Here is a 20,941-nt window from a genome sequence, read left to right as displayed (position 1 = left end):
CATCAAACATCAAGAAGCTTTCCTGATTCTCCCCCCCCAGATATGATGTGTCTCTACAACACTCTGTATCACATTCCACAGACATTTGCCTACTGAATGCTTACCATGTGCCAGGTGGTTTGCTTGGCATTAGATATCATCTATCATAATATCATAATAATGTAATTATTATGAGGACATGAAGGTTTTAAGAGGAAATATAATTGGCCAAAGTTCTCTCCCAGGATTTGAATCAAGATCTTCTATTTTTAAACCCCAACTCTTTCGACCCCATCCTAAAACCTCCCGCAGGACAGGTATGTCGAGTCACCGTCTCTGCTCAGCACTCCAGACCCCTCCCTCCCCATCAGACACCTCGTTGGAGCACTGCTGCCAGGGGAACAAATGTCAACAGGACCCTGATGACAGAAGAAGTTTTGCTTCTTCCTTCCTTCCCTCCTTACCCGGATTTCTCTGCTCTCACGGTAAAAATCCTTGTCTTCCAACTTCTCAAAGAGCAGAACCCTCCCTGGCCCGGCAGAACAGACAAAGCCCTTGGAGTAGGCTGCGATGGCAAACACCTGCGGCATCACCAGAGGGCTGTGGCTGCTGGTCCTCACGGTCTGTTCAAAGGAGGGGACTGGAGAACTGGCTGGTGGAAATTCGATCAGGCTGGAAAAGGAAAATAGCATAAAAAGTTTACAGAGACAACTCCAAGGAGATGAATTCTGCTGGGTAGTCCCTGGCTGTGGAAGAAACCACCCAGTGATCCCCTTTCTCACAGCCAAATGCCACCCTTTGGCCTGGGAATGCTACGCAGACTCCAAAGAGAGAAGACTGGAAGGCTTCACATTTACCTGGAAGTGTCACAACCCTGTGTGGTCACTGTAACAGTGACGATGATGATGATTGCCCCCATTTTGTTTAGAAAAAAGTGGCTCAGGAGGGTTGAGTTTTCCAAGATTAGACAACTAGGAAGTGGCAGAGCTAAGATTTGATTCCAGGTTTCTATTTTTTTCATTTATTCATTCATATAGTACTTATATTTGCTTAGAAATGGTTAATTGGTATTCTACTATGTTATCAGCTCTGTGAAACAGTGGTAAGTAAGGCTGACATAGTTCTCACCCTCAGAAGGTTACGGTCTGGGAGGACATGTGCTAAGGACTGTTGGGGGTGGCTGAGTATGACAGGAGCAGCCAGTCCGCAGGTCACAAGGGTTTTCTGAGGATAGTTGCAGAAGAGGAGCACCTATCTGAGAAGAGCAGAGGCTGAGAGCTGAAGGACAAACAGGAGTGTGTGAGGTATGTGCATGTACCTAGGGGAGTGTGGTGGGGGTGGGAGGACAGAGAGGACTGCATATGGCCAAGCCCAGAAACACGAGTGTCGGGTAGACAGAGGCAAGAGCTGCAGAGGGAGAGAACAGCAGGGACACATGGGCCAAGCCAAGGAATCTGGGCTTTGTTCTGGGAGTCCTGCACCCCAGGACAGAAGGACAGTGAACACAGCAAATGGAGAGGGGCATGAAGACTTCTTTGGAAGTTCTTACATAATCATAACAGAAAAGATGTCATTGGCATGGGGGAGGTGACAAAAAATGTGTAGATTGGAAGTTATTGAGGAAGAAGAATCTACAGGATGCCATTGTGGTTGAGGGCTTGGGCTCTAGAGTTAGATCAGGGTTCAAATCATAATTCTGTCACTTGACAGCGTTGTGACCTTGTGTGGATCACTTAACTTTTTGAGCCTCAGTTTCCTTATCTACGAAATGGGCATGATCATAGTACATATTACATAGGGTAAGAATCAAATGGAAATACATAGAAAGTGCTTAAAGCAGTGTCTGGTGCATCCAACGGTGCACGCCAACGTGTGTAAGGTAAGATTTGTACTGGCAGTCCTAGAGGTAGAGTGGTCCCTCTCTTACAGTGGTCAGTCACACCACTCCTTCCTGAGCCTGCGCCTCACCCCCAGCCTCCTATCAGATTTACCTAATAACATTTCTTTGCACTTCTTTGTTGGTCTGTTGCCTCCTACTGAATTGTAAGTTCCTTAAGGACCTATGTATCCGGCACCTAGCAAGATGGCTTTTGCATACTTGCAAGGGCTTGGTGGACATTTATTTAATCAATTCAGTGAATCAGGCAGCCATTAGAACATATATTTTTGAAAAACCATAATTTTAAAGACTAGTATTAAATAATACTAAAACATATATAAAATGAAGTTAGGTATAAAAATAAAAAGAATTGTATCTCAGCTATAGTTATAACTATCAAATTTGTGCTGGAATACAGATTAATGCTGGAAATGAAGAGGGAAAATGAACAAAGTCTACTTTTAAGGTTGAGGGGTTATGAGTGGTTTTTAAAGAGTGCAGTTTTCTGTACATTGCTGTTCGTACAATGAGTGTATGAGCACTGCCCAGAGGCACCGTTACCTCTCTGATTCCTGGATGACCTCCAGGCTCTTTGAGCCATTGGTGGGCTCCTTGACCATTATACTTGTCTCCCAGCGTTGATCTCCAGATTCAAAGAGGAGGAGCCTGCCTGTATCAGTGCCAACGACAATCTTGTCATCAGCCACCCAGGTATGGGCTAAATAGTTCTGGGGTTCTCCCCTCTGGAAATTGGTTTGCTTCAAGGTTCCCTCGGCAAAGCGGAGAAGCTTAAACACCCCATGTCCAGTGACACAAACCTGAGTGTTATCCTGGGGATTAAAGCTCACCTGTAAAATTAAAGAAAAAGATTTATAAAACCAATCTTGATGGAATTATTTCTGATTTTATTAATTAATATTTATTTCAGGTAGGCTCAGAATATTCTTTAAATATCACTAAATCATGTAATTTTATACCACATTTGATAAGGGCACCATCTATAGCCATTATATTTGTAGGGCCCATGAGTCTTAAACTAGGAAATCTACAAAAGCCAAAAAGCAGAATGAACAGGTTTTGACAATAGCCAAACTCTGCCAATGAACAGAATAAAGCTCAGCTAGAAACACAGACAAATGAGAGTCTGACAGGTTCATGTAGCCCTGTCCAGGAGGAAAGGAACCACATGTCAGGGGATGCCATGTGGTCTCCTGCCAACTGAGCACCCTTCATCCATAGCCCCTACTGCAATATACAGATGCTCCTCGACTTACAATGTGGTTACGTCCTGATGAACCCATCATAAGTTGAAAATATCATAAGTTGAAATGTATTTACTACAACTAACCTATCCAACATCATAGCTTAGCCTAGCCTATCTTAAACATGCCCACAACACTTACATTAGCCTACAACTGGGCAAAGTCATCTGGCAACACAATCCTACACTGCAGAGTATCTCAGTGGTTGGTAGTCTACCTTAGTGATCGCATGCTGACTGGGAGCTGTGGCTCACTGCTACCCAGCGTTGTGAGAGAGTACCAGATGGCTGCTTTCTACTAATTGTATATCACTTTTGCACCATCATAAAGTTGAAAATTTTAAGTTGAGCCATCGTAAGTCACGGACGGGCAGTCAACCCAGTAGACAGTGAGCAACTTGAGGGGCTGTGGCTTTTTCATCACTGTATTCCCAGTTCATTATGGGCAGCCCATAAATGTTTATTGAATCTGCTTGACAGGAGGTGGTCTCTGTTCTGAATAGGGATGTGTCACCAGGCCTCACTATGGCATGGCTGAAACCTTGATAACCTTCTGGTTCTGTCTGCCTTTGGACTCATTCTGTGATCACCAAGCAACCTTCTGATTACTAATTTCACCTCTCGACTTCTCTATTACTAGGAAGGGAATACACTGGATAAATGATGTCAGTGTTCTGGTTGTGATATGCTAGTTTATACATCCACCTCTTGTGAGTTGAATAATTCAATCTATGCCTGAGACATGGATTAGCCAATATTTCTGAGCATGAACAGAACTGAGTTCTTGAACTTGTAAAACGGTCCTAGATCCCAGGTTAGCGTGATTGTACCAAAATAAACCTCCTTGGGACTCCCTACCTACACAGTCAGCCAGGCTCCTGATGGGTCGTCTTTATTTTGCCCTCAAACCACAATAGCAAATTCTGCAACTTCATCAACAGTTTCCTAGAGATCTGCCACTTTACATTCCTAAAATCTTCCTAATGCTCAGCAATACTGCTGGAAAGAGGCCAGGGCCAGGGCCAGAGAGCAAGTTTTATTAATCCACCTCTGGGCCCAAACTGTGACCAGAAAGCTGTTCTGGGCCACAGTAAAGAAGACTGGAGCTGGAGTCTGGCTCTACTACTCCCCACCTCTGTGATCTTGGGTGAGTTACTTAACCTCTTGGAGCCTCAGGTCTCTCCTCTCTAAAATGGGGATAATAATCACGTATACCTTATATGGTTGTTGTTAGCCTAAATTTTAAAATGCATGCAAGAAATTAGAACTGTAGTACATAGAAAGCATTCAATATGAGACAGCTCTATTTTTTTTTTTAATAATTTGCACCATGCTTGTTAATGCTACAAGGTACCTGGTAGACAGGGTTGTTTTGAGTGTCGGTTCTAACCATGGCCATTATTCTCTGTTTTTCCCACAGCCAATAGACAAGGTTTGACTCTGGAGGTGATGTCTGAGTCAATAGGTATTTGGAGTCTGGAGAAAAAGCCATGCTAATAAATTTATGAACCGGGAATTCAAAATTACTAAGGACTTTGCGCTTCCGGGAAGGGATGGATGACAATTCATAAATGGTGATGACAGGTTTTTCTTGCACGGTCTCAGAGATAGCGAGGTATCGCCGATTGGGACTGATGGACAAGGCCAACATGCCCTGACTCTTGTCTGAGCCTGCAAACAGAGGTAAAAGGGATGGTAAGTGTAGATCACACTTTCACCATGATTCAACACTAACCAGGCACAGCAGTGGGCACCGCTGACACAAAGGAGGTCATTGCCAATCCCTGGCAGTCCCTTGGTACAACTTGGGCTGGGTATTATGAAAATGACTAGGACAGGCACCTCTGAGAATGAGGTGGGAGGAGAAGTCAGGGATCCCTTCCTGAAGGAGGACAAAGTGGGATGGGGGATGGGAGCAGGTGGCAGGAAGAACTTGAGCAAAGGGGTGGATGTGATGGAGGGTATAGCACAGTGGGAGAGCTGCAAACAGTGGGGCATTGCTGCAATATTGCATTTGAGTCAGGCAGCCAAAAAAGGGTCTAAGGGGGTGGGGTAGGGTCGGATCCTAGAGGTCTTTACCTGCTGGGTGGCCAGCACTCAACACTCTTCTCTAGTCCAGAGCCTGGGATGCTAACTACTGGATTTCTCAGCCTCCCTCACAGTTATGTGATCTATGTGACATTCTGGCCAAGAGATGGCCAGAAGTCTTCTAGAGCAGCTTCATGATAAAGCTTGTGCTTTCTTGAGAACCAGGGACAGATGCATTCTATCCTTTTTTTCCTGGACTACAGAGGTGATGTCTGGACACACAGCAGTCATCTTGCAACCATGAAGTAATAAGCATGAAATGAAAGCTGTGGGACCTTTAGAAAGTAGAGACTGAAGAAAAGATTAAAGTGCAAATAATTTATTTGGAAAATGAAATCAGGGTCATATTATGATTTTTGTGGGCCTTAGGCACTTACTTTTGATTTCACAAGCCCCCTCTCTCATTAAAAAATGTTAAAAATAGTCATATACTTTATGACTGCATTGAATCAAAGAGGAATATAAGCCAGGCTGGATTCACTATTACATATTCATTTCTTTCTGATTTTAAGATAAATTGCAATTAAAGCATTTTCTTGGATCCTAAAAAGTATCGTGGGCTCTAGGCCCTGTAGCTACCGTACCTAGTGGAGAAGTGGTCCATGGATGCAGGCGCAGGGCAGGAGGGTGTGTGAGGCAAGGGGAGATGTGCTGGAAAGTGATGTGATGTGATGTGTCCCCATGTGCTGCTTCATGACAAGCTAAGGAGCGAGGCAGCAAGTTGCTCAGCAGGCAGGGAAGCCCAGCACACAGGAATTCTCTGGAAGGGCTGCAGCGAATACTTGCAGCTCAGAGATGAAACCAGATTCTGGATCACTAAGAGCCTTGCACAGAGTTTGGACTTTACTTGGGAGGCATTCTGGGAAGGAAACTGGTCAGCAGGTTATTTCGAAAAGTGAGAGGTGATGGTAGCAAGAAGCAGTGAGAAGCAATAAGAAGGCAGTAGGGGCAGCAGGAATAGAGAGGAGGGGAGACTAGAGAAACGCTAAGAGGTGAAACCAGTAGGACTCTGTGATCGCCTGGGTGAGGGGGCGAGTGAGAGAAATGAGTAGCGAATGACATTTAGGATTCTGGTTTAGGCGATGGGGAGCGGTGGGTCACCTGTGATGGACAGGCTGAGGAAGCTAGGTGTGACAGTGAAGAGTATGTCTGCTGTCTTTTGCTTAAAATAGCCCACCCAACTGGTATTTATTCATGCTTATTTGCTTCTAGTTTTTTATGGTTTGAAATTTTTGTACTCAAGTTTTTAATCTGTCTTGGATTCATGATGGTAAAAGGTATGAGGCGAGGATCTAAATTACCATTTCCCAAATAACTAACTAGTTGTCCCACAACTAATCACTAATGCCACCTTTATGATATATTAAAGTTATATATTTAGGTAGATATAATTGGGTTTCTGGGATATATCTATAGGGCTATATTGTTTTTATAAACATATCCTTATCACATGTTTGAATATCTGGCAAGGTAGAGTCTTAAGGAAAGAGAGGGAGGAAAAAGGAAATGATAAATTCAATGTTGGATATACTGTGTATGAGGTACATATCGTGGAACCTTCGGGTAAGGAGGCCTAGCAGTGGGATGTGATTCTAAAGCTCGGTGGAGGGGCTGGCACTGAACAAAGGTTTGATGTAAAAGGCACAATGGGAAGTTAAAACCATGAGCATGAGATTGCCCAGAGCGGGCAAAGGAACACTGCTTACTCCCTCTTGTGCTTTTGTGCCAGGCTCGCACCTGACATAGCACTTGTCCTGCTCACTTACAGAGTCCTGCTCCTTTGAACACACACTTGTCTCCACTACAGTACTGAGAGTTCCCGGAGGGCAGAGGTCATGGCTTTCTTGTTCATTCATTCATTCATTCATTCATTCGATCACCAGTGCCTGGTACCTAGTATGTGCTCAATATTAATACATGTTGACTGATTTTTGAGTTTGTAAAATGCTTTTGCATTGTTTTAGCCCAGCTAATGACTCCTCTCCTCCCTGAAATATTTTCACCTCTCGTGCAGATTTCTTCTGATCTTTTTAGCCCCTCCTTCAAAACCTCTTTTGTTGGTTCTTCCTCGTTTCCCCAGCACTAAATGCCGGAGTGCCCTAGAGCTCGCTCTTTAGGCTTCTTCCCTTTTATACATACATCATTCCCTGGAGGACTCTCACCCATTCTAAGGGCTTTAAATTTCACCTCTATGTTGATGACCCTCAAATTCCTAGACCTCTCTCCCTTGAATCAGGTCTGAAATCAAACTGGTTACTTTACATCTCCATTTGGATATCTAGCAGGCACCTCAACCTTAACATGTTCAAAACTAATCTGCTCCATCTTCAGCCTTTTCTGTTTCTATTAACAGCAACTCCATCTTTCCCGTTGCTCAGGCCAAAAGCCTTGCTGCTTCCTTTTTCTCTTCCACCCACATCAGGCCTCTGAGGAAATGTCACTTCTACCTTCAAAATATATCCAGGATTTGGTCTCTTCCCACCATTCCTGTTGCTGCCTCCACCCTGCTCTAAGCACAATTTTCTCTCATCTGGATTATGGCATGCATCCCTGAACTGGTCTTCCTGCTTCCTGCTTCCTCCCTTGTCCCTCCCTGGTTTTTTTTGTTTGTTTGTTTTAAAGAGACAGGGTCTCACTCTGTCGCCCAGGCTGAAGTGCAGTGGTGTCATGAGAGATCACTGCAGCCTTGAATCCTGGGCTCAAGTGATCCTCCCACCTCAGCCTCCTGGGTAACTGGGACTATAGGCATGCACCACCTCGCCTGGCTAATTTTTCTATCTTTTGTAGAGATGGGGTCTTGCTATGTTGTCCAGGCTGGTCTTGAACTCCTGGTCTCAAAAGATCCTCCTGCCTCAGTTTCCCAAAGTGCTGGGATTACAGGCATGAGCCACCATGCCTGGCCCCTTGCCCCTCTTCTTAGATCTATTCTCTGCACAGTAGCCAGAACGAACCTATGGAAATGTAAGTCAGATCATGTTACCACTCAGAACCCGCCTGCCATGGCTTCTCATCTCGCTCAGAGTAAGATCCTGTGACCTGTGTGTTGTTCCCCATCATTTCTTTCCCTCTCCTCTTGCTCCCTCTTGTCTCTCCCCTCCAGCCACACTGGCCTCCTTGCTATTCTCGAACACACTAAGTACCCTCCTAGCTCAGAGCCTTTGCTACTCTCTCTGCTATGCCCCTGGCCCTCTCACATCAGCAAGGCCAGCTCCTTCACTTCCTTCAGTCTACACTCAAAGATCAGCCCTCAGTGAGTCCTCCCCAGCCGCCCCATCTACAACTCCACACTCCCCCAACAGCTTCACCTTCCATGCTTCATTTTTTCCTCATTACCATCTATCACTAATGTATATATTGTACTTCTTTTTGTTTACTGTATTCTCACTTACTAGAATGGAAACACCATGAGGACAAGGTCTTGTGTGTGTTTGTGTGTATCTATCTTGTGCCTAGCACATAGGAAGTACCTAATAACTTTTTGTTAAATGAACAAATGAATACATCTGAGCCTCATCCTGACTCTGAGCCAAGCAAGCTGACCGAGCACTATCCCCATTTACAGATGAGGGGACTGAGGTTCTGTGAGCTTATAAAATGGGGAGCTAGATCAAATCCAGATCTCCCAATTTCATGATCTTTGTATTTTTCACTTCACCAGTAATACTATGAGACTTGGCCACCATGGATCCTTCCCTGGGCCCCATATTTTAGAGTGCCCTGCTGCAGTTCTCCTTTGGCTGTGCGCCTTTCCATTAAGTGGAATCTAGGGGCCACCTGGAGTTTGCACAGCCTCCTCTAGATAACGTTCTACATACCCAGAACTCTGGCATTTCCTGTCCAAATGGTAAATGGCCCTGAGTCTGTTGACAAGACCAGTATTGGCTTCTTCCCAAGCCTATCTCTACCCTTGGCCTGGTCCTGAAGGATGGTAAAAGGATGGTTGTTTACAGGATATATGGGTAGAACTTGAACATATGGGCTGGAAGGATCCACACACACACATACACACATGTAAAGTCCCCTGACATAAGACAGAATTGGAAGAAAAGAAGTGGTGTAGATAGGAAGTGTGAGAATATGAGCACAATAACTGAAATTAAAATCTCAGTGGATACATTAAACAGTAGGATTGAGGCAGATGAAAAGAAAATCAATAAACTACGAGATAAATCTAAAGTAATTATTTAGAATGCAACACAGAGACTAAGAAATTAAAAATCCAAGTAAGAGTTATGAAACTACGGTGGATGGAGTTGAGATGATCTGGAGTTCCAAGGGAGATAATAGAACAGAAAAGATACTATAGTCAAAGTCAAAGTCAAAATTGTTAAAAATTTTCTAGAATCATTGAAAGATACCCTTCCTTAGATCCAGAATCTCAAAGAATCCCTAAGAGGATAAAAAATGAAAACAAAACCTATACTGTATATATATAATAAAAAGAGAGAAGATCTTAGAGGCATCCAGAAAAAAAAAGATAGATCAGCTATAGAAAGAAGACATGATGACTAATTTCTTACCCACAGCAACAAAACAGAAACCAAAAAACAACGGAATAAGACTTATTAACATAATGTGATGACAAAAATTCTATACCTCATGAAATTATCTTTCAAGAATGAGGATGAAATAAAGACATTTTCAGACAAACAAAAACTGGGAGAGTTTATCACTAACACACTATCACTAAATGCAGAAGGAAAATGATCCTAGCTGGAATATTTGATTTGTAAAGAGCATTGGTGGGCAAAGAGTTTGGTAATATGAGAGCAAATATAAATTAATGTTGTCAGAATAAAAGAATGATTGATTAGAAAATCAAATGATCTTATATAAAATACAGAAAATACATGCAATAAAATTTAGTATCTGTTCATGGGAGTGGGAAGCATAGCAAATTAGAAAAAGAAAAGAATTTCTTTACTCTCATAAAGGACATTGAAAAATGCCCACAGCAAATATCCTTCTTTCTAAGAAAATGTTAAAAGAATTCTCTTTATGATCAGAACATGACAAGGGTGTTCATTTTCATTACCCCTATTGAATACTTTCTGGAGGTGCTTACCAGCACAATAACCCAAGAAAAAGGAATAAAACCATCATTATTTTTAGATAATAAGATAGTCTATGTAGAAAACTCTGAAGAATATGTAGCTAAATCATTAGACTTAATAATAGTTTAGCAAATATACTGGATATAAAATCAATAATAAAAGTCAACTCTATTTAATACAGTTTATTCCACCAGAATATTATATCGGGTTTAATAAATGTAACTTCATTAAAACTAAGAATTTATATCCATCAAAAGATAGTGTAAGGAGGGAGAAAATAACAAGCCCCAAACTGGGAGAAATTATTTACAACACATACATCTCACAAATGATTTTTTGGTATACAGAATATATAAAGGGTGCCCATAAATCAGTAAGAAAATTACCCCCCCAAATCCCACAAAAAACTATAGAAAAATGATTTTTTTTTCTATACCATTTAAACAAGCCATTTAACATAAAACTAGAAATACCCAGCCAGGCATGGTGGCTCACCCCTGTGATCCTAGCACTCTGGGAGGCTGAGGTAGGAGGATTGCTTGAGGCCAGGAGTTCGAGACTAGCCTGAGCAAGAGCAAGACCCTGTCTCAACAAAAAATTAAAAAATTAGCTGGGTGTGGTGGTATGTGCCTGTACTCCCAGCTACTTGAGAGGTGAGGCAAGAGGATTGTTCCAGCCCAGGAATTTGAGGTTGCTATGATGACACCACTATACCCTAGTTTGGGTGACAGAGGAAGACCTTGTCTCAAAAAAAAAAAAAAGGAAAGAAAGAAAGAAATAGAAATATCCTACAAACATGTGAAAAGATACTCATACTCATTAGTACTAGAGAAATGCAAATATAAACTACAATAAGATACCTTTTCTCAACCACTAGATGAGCAAAAAATTAGGAAGTTGGACAATACCAAGAGTTGACAAGGTTATGGAGGAATGAGGGCTCTTATGCACTCCTGATGGGAGTGTAGATTGCTGCTATCATATTACTAAGTAATTTTAGTACTGGCTGTGTACCCTGGGGAATTTTTACACAAGTAGATGAGTGTGTATGCACACAAGAATGTTTATAGTGGTATGGCTTGTACTAGCAAATAACTGTTATTTCCCCAATTCCCTCAACGTTAGGATGGATAAATATATTTGTGACATTATATGCATATGATGGAACACTATAGGGCAATAAAATGAACTCAGTCATATGTATCAAGATGCATGAGTCTCAAAACCATGATGCTGAACAAAAGAAGTCATAGGACACATATACTAAGATTCCATTTATATAAAACTGCAAAATAGCAAAAATAAAACTATATCTTGCATAAGGTTAAACACATATGTGATAAAACTATATGGGAAAATGAAAGAATAATTACAAAATCCAAGATGGAGTATGTGAGGAGGGGGGAAGAATGCAGTCAGAGAGAAGCACTGGAACTGGCAATGTTCTATTTCCTATGCTGGGTGGTTGGGTTCGCAGATCTTCATTTTATTGTAATTTTTAAAATATTATGCATATGTAGTATATATTCTTTTGCATGTGCATGTCACAATAGAAAGTGTTCAATGCAACAAAGGGTGGGAAAAAATAAATTAGGTTGTTGAAATCATGAATATCATAGACAGGACCAATGGGAACAAAAACAAATGCTGTAACGTTATACAAATGGTTATTTGTGACTTGGGATAAAATTTCTAGTGTCTTATCACACATGGATTCCAAAGGGGATGTAATGAAGGTGGTGTACTCTGGAAAACTGTTAGACAACTCAAAAAGTGTCCCTGGTGATGACAAAGACAATGATACTGGAGATGCATAAAAAGAGATTCTTTAAAATAATTTTTTCATGAAATTACAGTGAAAAAAGTACTTTTAAATTAATATTTACATGTGATTTTAACTATGTATGTGATTGATTAATCTATAGTTAAATAATGTAAGTCGACATTTATTTCCCCTACATTTATAAAATTACGTGTATATTCAAGTTGGTCCAAAAACCTTTCTTTCCAATCGTCATGTTGGGTGGGATTATGGTGTTATTATGTGGCACACACCATTAATATATGCATCAGGATGGAACTGGTTTTACCTGGAATGAATTTTTGCCATTTCTGATCCACATTGTACTTCACACAGTGATTTCCTGAAGGAAATATGATGATTTGTTCATCGAAGAAGAATACATTGTTGGCTACGTGGGATCGAAGACCAAAAACATGCAGCGACTGAGCTACCACGGTAGACATGGTTTCCCGTCAGAGTTCTGCTAAAGACCGAGCGCAGCTCGTGAGAGTGGAGAAGGGCATCGCCCCGCCCCGCCCCGCAGGACACGCCCCCGACCCCCGTCCCGCCCCTCAGGACACGCCCCCGACCCCCGCCCCGCCCCGCCGGGCATGCCCCTGCCCTCCCGTCCCGCCCCCCAGGACACGCCCCTGACCCCGCCCCAGAGTCCTCCTCCGCCCCGCCCGCCCTCCCCCCCCCCCGGCGACGGCGCTGCCTTCTCCCCTGTCCTTTGCTCCCTCGCGGCTTCTGTTTCCTCCAGGAGACCCCCCCAGGTACCCTCTCCTACCTGTCGCTTCTTCTCTGGGTCACCAGAGCACGCACGTATCGAGAGGTACTACCCTTGCGGATGCCGAGCAACCCGGGCACTTTCAAACGCTGGGTGGTTCCTATAGCAACGACGAACCGGAAGTGTGGGTCTAAGGCCGGAAGCGGAAGTTCCGATCAAAAAGTTGAGCTGTAGCTCTGGGTTGTTGGCGCTGGTGCGGCTGGAGTCCACGTGGAGCCGCGGCGTGAGAGTTGGGGGCCGAAGGCAGGTAGCAGCTGCGAGGGCCGCTCCCTGTCAGCCGCGGGGCCTCGGGCTACTCTGCTGTTTAACGGAGCTGTTGGACGTACGTGCTGCTAGATGGACACTCCACCGCTCTCGGGTTCGGACTCGGATTCTGATGATTCTCTTGTCACAGACAGAGAGGTAGGTGTCAGCCGAGCTCGTGGGCTGGGCGCGGGAGAGGGGGCCTTTCTCCTCTGGTACTGACTGCCGTTGTGTCCTGCAGTTGCAGGATGCGTTTTCCCGAGGGCTTCTGAAGCCAGGCCTCAATGTCGTGCTAGAGGGACCGAAGAAGGCGGTGAACGACGTGGTAAGCTCGGGCGCTGGGCCAAGGGGAACGCGGAGGTGGATGCTTGCAAGGGACTGTTGTGCTCGAGAGACAGATTCTTGTCCCAGGAAAGACGCAACCCGCGCATTGCTAAGAGGGTCAATTACCTGTCTTGGTATTGGGGGTTAGCGCTTTATCCGTTGGCCTAGCACCCTGGGCTTGGAAAAGACAAACTCAGGGTTCCCTTATGAATTTCCTGTCTGAATTTCCTAGAATGGTCTGAAGCAGTGTTTGGCTGAGTTCAAGCGAGATCTGGAATGGGTTGAAAGGCTTGATGTCACCCTTGGTCCGGTGCCGGAGGTCAGTGGATCTGAGGTGCCAACTCCTCAGAACAAGGACCAGAGAGCTGTTAATCCAGAAGACGACTTCCAGCGGGAAATGAGTTTGTATGTTCGTTTTCAAATGCTGGAGAATGAGAGTCCTTGTGCTAGAGCCTGGGGTAGAGAGGAAAGTAGTGAGCCTGCACTCCTCAGAAGGGGCAGGGAGCTAGCATAGCCCATGAGTGGGGAGGACTGCTTCTTTTGACTAAGAAGAGCTAAGAGATTTTCCCTGGTTGAGAGAAGAGCTCCTTGGTCCACCAGTCACGATTCAGTCTGTGGGCTATTTCAAAATATTCCGTGTTAAAGTTTTTTTGAGTGTGTGCATTCAGTTATTAGAACAAAACTTTGCTTATGGAAAGTTCTTGTGTGGACTTTTATTGAGATTACATAAGAATCTATAATTGACATTATTAGTTTGTGTGTTAATGGGTACCTTTAAAGGGGTCATTCTCTTAAAATACTAATTTATTTTTAGCAACACCAACCCCCCCCTTCAAAAATGGTGTACAGCTAAATTTATCCTAGACAAAATTAGTGAGGTTTAATCCAGTTTTTGTTTGTTCATTCTTGCCAATGGAGGTCAGATATTGAGAGTCCTTCTGAGCTTGGATAACTCATGAGAGACAGTGAGAAGGAACGTGAGACTTCTTTCTCTTACTTCATTTCACATTTTGTCCTACAATCTCAGCTACCGTCAAGCCCAAGCCGCAGTGCTTGCAGTATTACCCCGCCTCCACCAGCTCAAAGTCCCTACCAAGCGGCCCACTGATTATTTTGCAGAAATGGCCAAGTCTGATCAGCAGATGCAGAAGGTAAGATACAGGGAAGTTTTTATCTGGAAAGCCAAGGCTCTGTACTCAAGTGTATTCAGCTGGCTCGTCTCTGGGATTACTTATAATACCTAATACATTATTGGGTAGAAGCCCCAAAATGGGGAAAGTGTTGTCAGAGGACAGTTATCTCTTCCAGAGATTGTCTACTTCAGAGTCATGCCAGTCACCACCAGTTAGATAAATATAAGGATGACGTTTTCATTATTAATAATCAAGAGGAAAAGTACTGTGGGAAATTTGGTTCCCAAGGTAAAGATGACCCCTTGCATTTCTAGCTGGCATGGTCATGCCTTGGTCGGTAGAGAAGGCAACAGTTCTTGTCTGGCCATTGCCAGTGAACAGAGCTATAAATTGTAGATAATAACTTTTCTCTGGGCCTCAGTTTTCTCTTCTATAAAATGAAGGATTAATGTGTGGCTCAGAGGTAGTATAATTTAGAGTTAGGTAGAACTTGGTCCTCATTTAACTTTGAGAGGGAGAGAATTGCCAACATCCAATCCAAGATACAGCTGGCCCTCTGAATCCATGGGTTCTGAATCCATGGCTTCCACATCTGTGGATTCAATCAACCACGCATCAAAATTAATTGGGGAAAAAAAATTCCACAAAGTTCCAAAAAGAAACCATGAATTTTCCATGTGCTGAGTACTGTGTTGAATTCATGAGAATGAAATGATGTTTAGGCATTGCATTAGGTGTTGCAAGTAATCCCAGAGATGATTTAAAGTATACAGGAGACTGTGCATAGGTTACATGCAAATATTGTGTCATTGGTGGATTTTGGTGTCTGTGGGGGGTCCTGGAGCCAATCCCCCATGGATACCAAGGGACAACTGTATATTTTAATAGTACTCTTGCATCTCAAGGTGGATTTTAGGGAGCTCTTGTCTTGGTGGTACCCAGGGAAGCTAATCTAGAGGTGAGCCCAGACATGTCTCTGTACAAATTCTCACTGTGAATTCTGTACAAGTTCACACTGACAGCTTCTTATCCTTTCACTGAAATGTGTATGTGTGATGGAAGAGGCCGGGTATCTGCTTGAGTTTGTTGTGTGTGTGGTACATTGGAGAAGGGCACTGAGTCTGCACGCTGGTTTAACCTCAGTGTGGGAACAGTAGGAATGGGGAGAAGTCAGTCTTCCCACCCAGACAGCACAGTGGAAGTGGGAAGTTCACTTTGAACCTCTGGCTCCACCACTGACACTTTTGGTCCCTTCGGCATAACGTGTATAAAACAGAGGGATTGGAATAGATGGTTTACAAGTTCCACAGTTTCCAGAACTTGGAGTATCTGTTCCCTGTTCCAGTGCACCCTAAATAGTGGCCATCCCAGATTCAAATAACAAAAACCGACAACTTTTTTTGTTTCAGATTCGACAGAAGCTGCAGACTAAACAGGCTGCCATGGAGAGGTCTGAAAAGGCTAAGCAACTGCGAGCACTTAGGAAATATGGAAAGAAGGTGAGCAGGAAAATGTGCAGGGAACAGGATGAGCCAAGTGTCTTTGTCAGATCAGATGGCCATGGTCTTCTTAGCCCCATGCCCTGTGTGTTAGATCATGCATTTATTATCTCACAGTGGAGCGTGTGCTAGTGTTCATGAGCACCATCTTGCTTTGACAGCAGCACGCCATCAGGAGTAGCATGGGGACTGCGGGAGAGCCATTCACCTCTCTAGACTCTAGTTTCACACCCATGCAGTGAAGAGTTGGGTCCAGATCAGAGGTTTCCAACCCTGACTTCACCAAGAAAATCAGCAGGGGAAATTTTTCAAGACAGATGTCTAGCCTTCAGAATCTCTGGGACTCTGTGTGTGTTTTCTGCCCTTCTCCAGGAAGCTTCCCAGGGTATGCTGATATGCATCCTGGTTTGGGTCTCACTGACCTATGTGATTGTTAAGTCCCTGAAGAAATTGTACTAATGATTGTCATCCAGCCTGAAAGAAAACAAACGGGGCCTGTGTGTTCGAACTCTGCATGTCTGAGTTTTAATGTGAAACCAGATTAGGCATACCATAAAACTTTTCTTGGTTTTCCTTTTATGTTTCATGGTCACCCAAGTAGGAAGATCATGGGAATTAAAGTTAAGGTTGTGTAAAGAAATGAATGTGAGGAGGATTGGCTTGGGTGTTAAGACTTTGTCAGCATTTTGCACACGAACGCTTGTGATATGGGCTGCAGAACTTTTGTTCACATTGGGAGACATTTCATCGATACATCCTCAGTGAAGGAGAATAGACTAGCGTCCTGTCCTCTATAAGAGGTCTTCTGTGGATTTATCTCCGATCTGGAGGTGGATGGTTGAAATTATCTCAAAGAGATGAGCAATTAGTTTAACCTAACCTAATTTGTAAAACACGAAACCTCAGGCCTATTAGCTTACTATTTCTAATTTTAAGAAACCTTATAACAGTGGTTCTCAACTGGGGGTGAATTTGCCCCCCAGGTGACTTTTGTCACTGTCTGGAGACATTTTTGGTTCTCTCTTCTTGTGGGGAGGGATCTACTTGGGATCTGGTAGGTGGAGGGCAGGGATGCTGCTAAACATCCTGCAGTGCAGGGTCAGGCCCCCCCACCAACAAAGACTTATCTTGTCCACAGCGTCGGTGGTGTCCAGATTGAGAAAGCCTGCATTAGAGTATTTGGTGTACTTTTGTCCTTGAAGCTTTCTACTTATCTGTTTCATGGAAATATTTTTTTTCTCTTCTCTTTTGGTGCTTTCTTGCCTAGTAACAGTGGGTTAGATATTTGATCTGCCCAGATATAATTAATGGGAAAAATTGCATGTAGACTAAACATGATTTCCTACAGTTTTGTCGGCAGGATTGAATAATAGGGTAACAGTGCAGGCTTTGGAGTCAGACTTAGCGTTTTCTCACCTTGTGACATGGGCAAGTTAGGTTGCCTCTCGGTGCTTCCGTTTAGGGGATAAGAATTTCACTTCACTGAATTGTTACAAAGATAAATTGAATATGCTTAGACCCCATAACATAGTTTTTGGCACACAGTAAATGTTAAATGGTAGTGGTATTAATCACAGAGTTGTTATTAAGAGAATATAGACACTTTGAGTAATGGCTTAAAATGGAATTAACTGTCCTTGTGTCCATATCACAGGTGCAAACAGAGGTTCTTCAGAAGAGGCAGCAGGAGAAAGCACATATGATGAATGCCATTAAGAAATATCAGAAAGGTCAGTATGTCTCTCTGCTAAGATACGGGGAAGAAATGTACCAGGTACCTTAGAGTTAATTTTAACACATAGTGCTTTGGAGCCTTCTTGATTGATTTGAAACTATTGAAGCTAAGTTTTGGGACTGAGTGGGGAGCAAGATATGCCTCTTAAGATCAATTTAGTAAATAACAGACTAATTTTGAGGTTTATGCTTTCTTAAAATATAATGGTGCTGATCATAATACTTCTTCATTCACAGGCTTCTCTGATAAACTGGATTTCCTTGAGGGAGATCAGAAACCCATTTCACGGGACAAGAAGGCAGGTGCTAAGGGCCAGCAGATGAAGAAAGGGTAAGACTGTTCTGCTTGATTGGTTTGGTTTTGTGGTGTGTAAAAGACCAACAGCTCTTGAGTGTGGCGGGCAGCTCCACACAGAGCAGCCTCAGCATCAGGAGATGCAACTGCTGCCTGTGGCCATGACTTATAATGACGTGGGATGGGTCTTTTAGCCATGGCAGCCTTTGAAGGTTAAAATAAGGTCCTTTTAAGTGTTTGGCACACTGTAAGTGACTGTAAAGTGCTGATTCCCCATCACACAGTGTGATAGTTAAGAGTACAGACCTAGGTCTAGGTCCTCACTCTGCTACTTGGAAGGACGGTAGCTATGAGCAAGTCACTGTGCCCATCTAAATGTTAATTGCCTCAACTCCTAAAATGAGGAAATCGTATGTACCTCATAGTACTATGAAGATTAAAAGGGAGAATGTTGGCTGTTAGCGTCTTTCTAGTCACCTTTCTGCATTCTTGGACACCAGGCCTAGGGGACATGATAATTTCCATATAATACAGTAACTGCAGTGATGGACACACGTAGGGAGTAGTATGAGACACGTTTTAGAAACAGGTGATGCAGTCTGGGGATGGCTTCCTGAAGGAGGGTCTCACCTAAGCTCAGTCTGAAGGATGAGTAAGAATTGACCAGGAGAGTAGGAGAGAAGCCAGTTTGGCAAGAAGGAAGCACTTGATTGAGCAGAGGTGTAGAGATGTGAAGAGAGGTTTGTGTGTGAGGAGCAGCAGGCATTGGTGTCACCAAGAGCTCAGTGCGAGGCCAGGAGTGCAGCGATGGGGCCGGGGGACCCGGGCTGTTGGTCTGCCTTGTTGAGGTGCTTAGGCTTTGCGGGCAGTGGGGAGACATTCGTGGGTTGTACACACAACAGTGGGTGGGTCATGTTCATGTCTTTAAAAGATTACAGGGGTACTTGTGTAAATGATGGATTAGAAGAAAGCAGGGAACTTGAGGATGGGACTTTTGCAAAAGTCCAGATGAGCAATGATCATGACCTGAAAGTGGTAATGGAGGGAGAAGAGAAAAAGCATTGAAGAAAGGTTTAGGAGGTTAAGTTAGTGGGACTCAGTAATTGAACTGGGCATAGAGAATGAAAGAAGGAAGAATCAAGGTGACTCCCAGGTGTTTGGCCGGGGGGCTGCGTAGATGGTGGCAGCACCAACCTCAAGGTAGGGCATATGTCCAGGAGGGAAAGCCAGTCCAGGAAGGGAGATGATATGTGATTTTGGAGATGTTGCATTTGAAATTCCTGTGGGATGACCAGTTTTACAATACATTACATTTGAAAGCTAACTGCATTTATATACCCTTGCATATATAGAAACAACTAGAAACAACTGATGGTGATTTAGCCATATTTAGTTAAAATAGAAAGCTTTCCAAAGATACCAGGAGGCCACATAATATAATGTAGAGCCTTTCCTGCTTCTTGCTTTGCTGTCCTGCCTTGGTGGTTAGAAGGGCAAATGAGCAACATGAGCTTTCATGGAGAGTTTATAGAATAAGATTGTAGAGCCAAGTTTGAAATTCTGGGTTGCCAAAGTGCCTAAGGGGCTTTGTTTACAGAAAGGAAATGGAGGGTATTGCTGGGCCATAAGATTCATCAGGGTTTCCAGTGCTGCAGTAACCCAGAGGACCACTTTTGTTCAGGCCCAGTGCTAAACGACGCTATAAAAACCAGAAATTTGGTTTTGGTGGAAAGAAGAAAGGTTCAAAGTGGAACACTCGTGAGAGCTACGATGATGTGTCTAGCTTCCGGGCCAAGACAGCTCATGGCAGGGGCCTCAAGAGGCCTGGGAAGAAAGGATCAAATGTAAGTGAGCTGGGTGCCCGGGCAAGGGGCAGCCCAGCCTCCCGTCCCACCCAACAGCTGCCCTCCCCTTTCTTCCTCTGTGTGTTCTCAAGCTGCTGTGTGACCAGATGTGATTTTTCTCTTTCTGTAGAAGAGACCTGGAAAACGAACGAGAGAGAAAATGAAGAACAGAACCCGCTAAACAGCATCTTTGAATACAAAGAACCAGGGAAAAGGGATGAAGCCCTGGACTTTCAAAATACAATTATATCCCTTCTGTTGGTTTCTTTTTGTAAAAAAAATGCTTTCAGTGAATAAACTAAAGAAAAATTATCAAAGGAACATATGTCGTTGGTTAAAAACTTATGATTAAGAGATTTAGAAGTTAATTTGCATATCGAATAATAATTGATGTTTATCAATAATTAAACCTTGAGTCAAAATTGCCTTCTTTCATGATAAATGAAGATATAAGCTATACCTCCTTCCCTTCCTCTTATCAATTCCTTCCAAATGGTTATATCACCATCTGAACCCGTAAAGCTAGATGTATTGTGATAAGATTTCCTTTGTGGTACAGCTTTTGGTTCCACCTTGAGTTAATCGTTACCTTATATTTTTCTCTTGCCTAATTTTCCTTCTGTATCCATAGTTTTTCCAGATTCTTGCTCATTTTAGCCACCTTAAAATTTTTCTGCTATGACCTAGGTTTGTCACACACTCATCTTGTCTCTTTTCTAGACTTATGTTATTTCCAGGAATCCCATACTCTCCTATCTTAGCTTAATGCTTCTTTCATTGTGTTCCATTTTCTAGTTTCCTCCTAAGAAGGGGAACATGAGAGGTCAACTTTTTACCTCCCTGCATTTCTGAAATTGCCTTCAATGGGCCAGTGTGAATTTCCCCTTAGGATGTTGCAGGCACTGCTGCTTTGTCTTGGAGCCTCCTGTGTTCCATTGAGAAATCTAGTGCCATTACGTTCTTCTTTCTGGAAGCTTTTCTTCTTCCTGCCAGTCTTATATTCCATGGTGACATGCCTTGGTGTGGGCCTGTTTTCAT

General features: G+C 43.3%; 2 protein-coding genes across 2 annotated transcripts in view; one reads left to right on the top strand and one right to left on the bottom strand.

The window, feature by feature from the left end:
- CFAP57 (cilia and flagella associated protein 57) overlaps positions 1–12,508 on the bottom strand; it is a 69,147-nt gene extending 56,639 nt beyond the window's left edge. Inside the window, 4 exon segments of the mRNA XM_069479163.1 lie at positions 444–651; positions 2,420–2,706; positions 4,474–4,790; positions 12,352–12,508. Of these exon segments, the coding sequence (XP_069335264.1) occupies positions 444–651; positions 2,420–2,706; positions 4,474–4,790; positions 12,352–12,508 (969 nt within the window).
- A 486-nt stretch (positions 12,509–12,994) lies between these two features.
- Positions 12,995–20,356, top strand: EBNA1BP2 (EBNA1 binding protein 2). The gene is made up of 9 exons (XM_069477822.1): positions 12,995–13,233; positions 13,316–13,399; positions 13,631–13,803; positions 14,426–14,549; positions 15,941–16,030; positions 17,685–17,760; positions 18,002–18,095; positions 19,741–19,903; positions 20,034–20,356. The coding sequence occupies exons 1-9, from the start codon at positions 13,168–13,170 to the stop codon at positions 20,082–20,084; spliced, it is 921 nt and encodes a 306-aa protein (XP_069333923.1). The 5' UTR covers positions 12,995–13,167; the 3' UTR covers positions 20,085–20,356.
- Positions 20,357–20,941: the final 585 nt, after the last annotated feature.

Source organism: Eulemur rufifrons, chromosome 8 (assembly GCF_041146395.1).
Source record: "Eulemur rufifrons isolate Redbay chromosome 8, OSU_ERuf_1, whole genome shotgun sequence".
Taxonomy (NCBI): domain Eukaryota; kingdom Metazoa; phylum Chordata; class Mammalia; order Primates; family Lemuridae; genus Eulemur; species Eulemur rufifrons.
The sequence above is the reverse complement of the archived record's forward strand: the minus strand, read 5'-3'. Positions and strand labels throughout refer to the sequence as shown.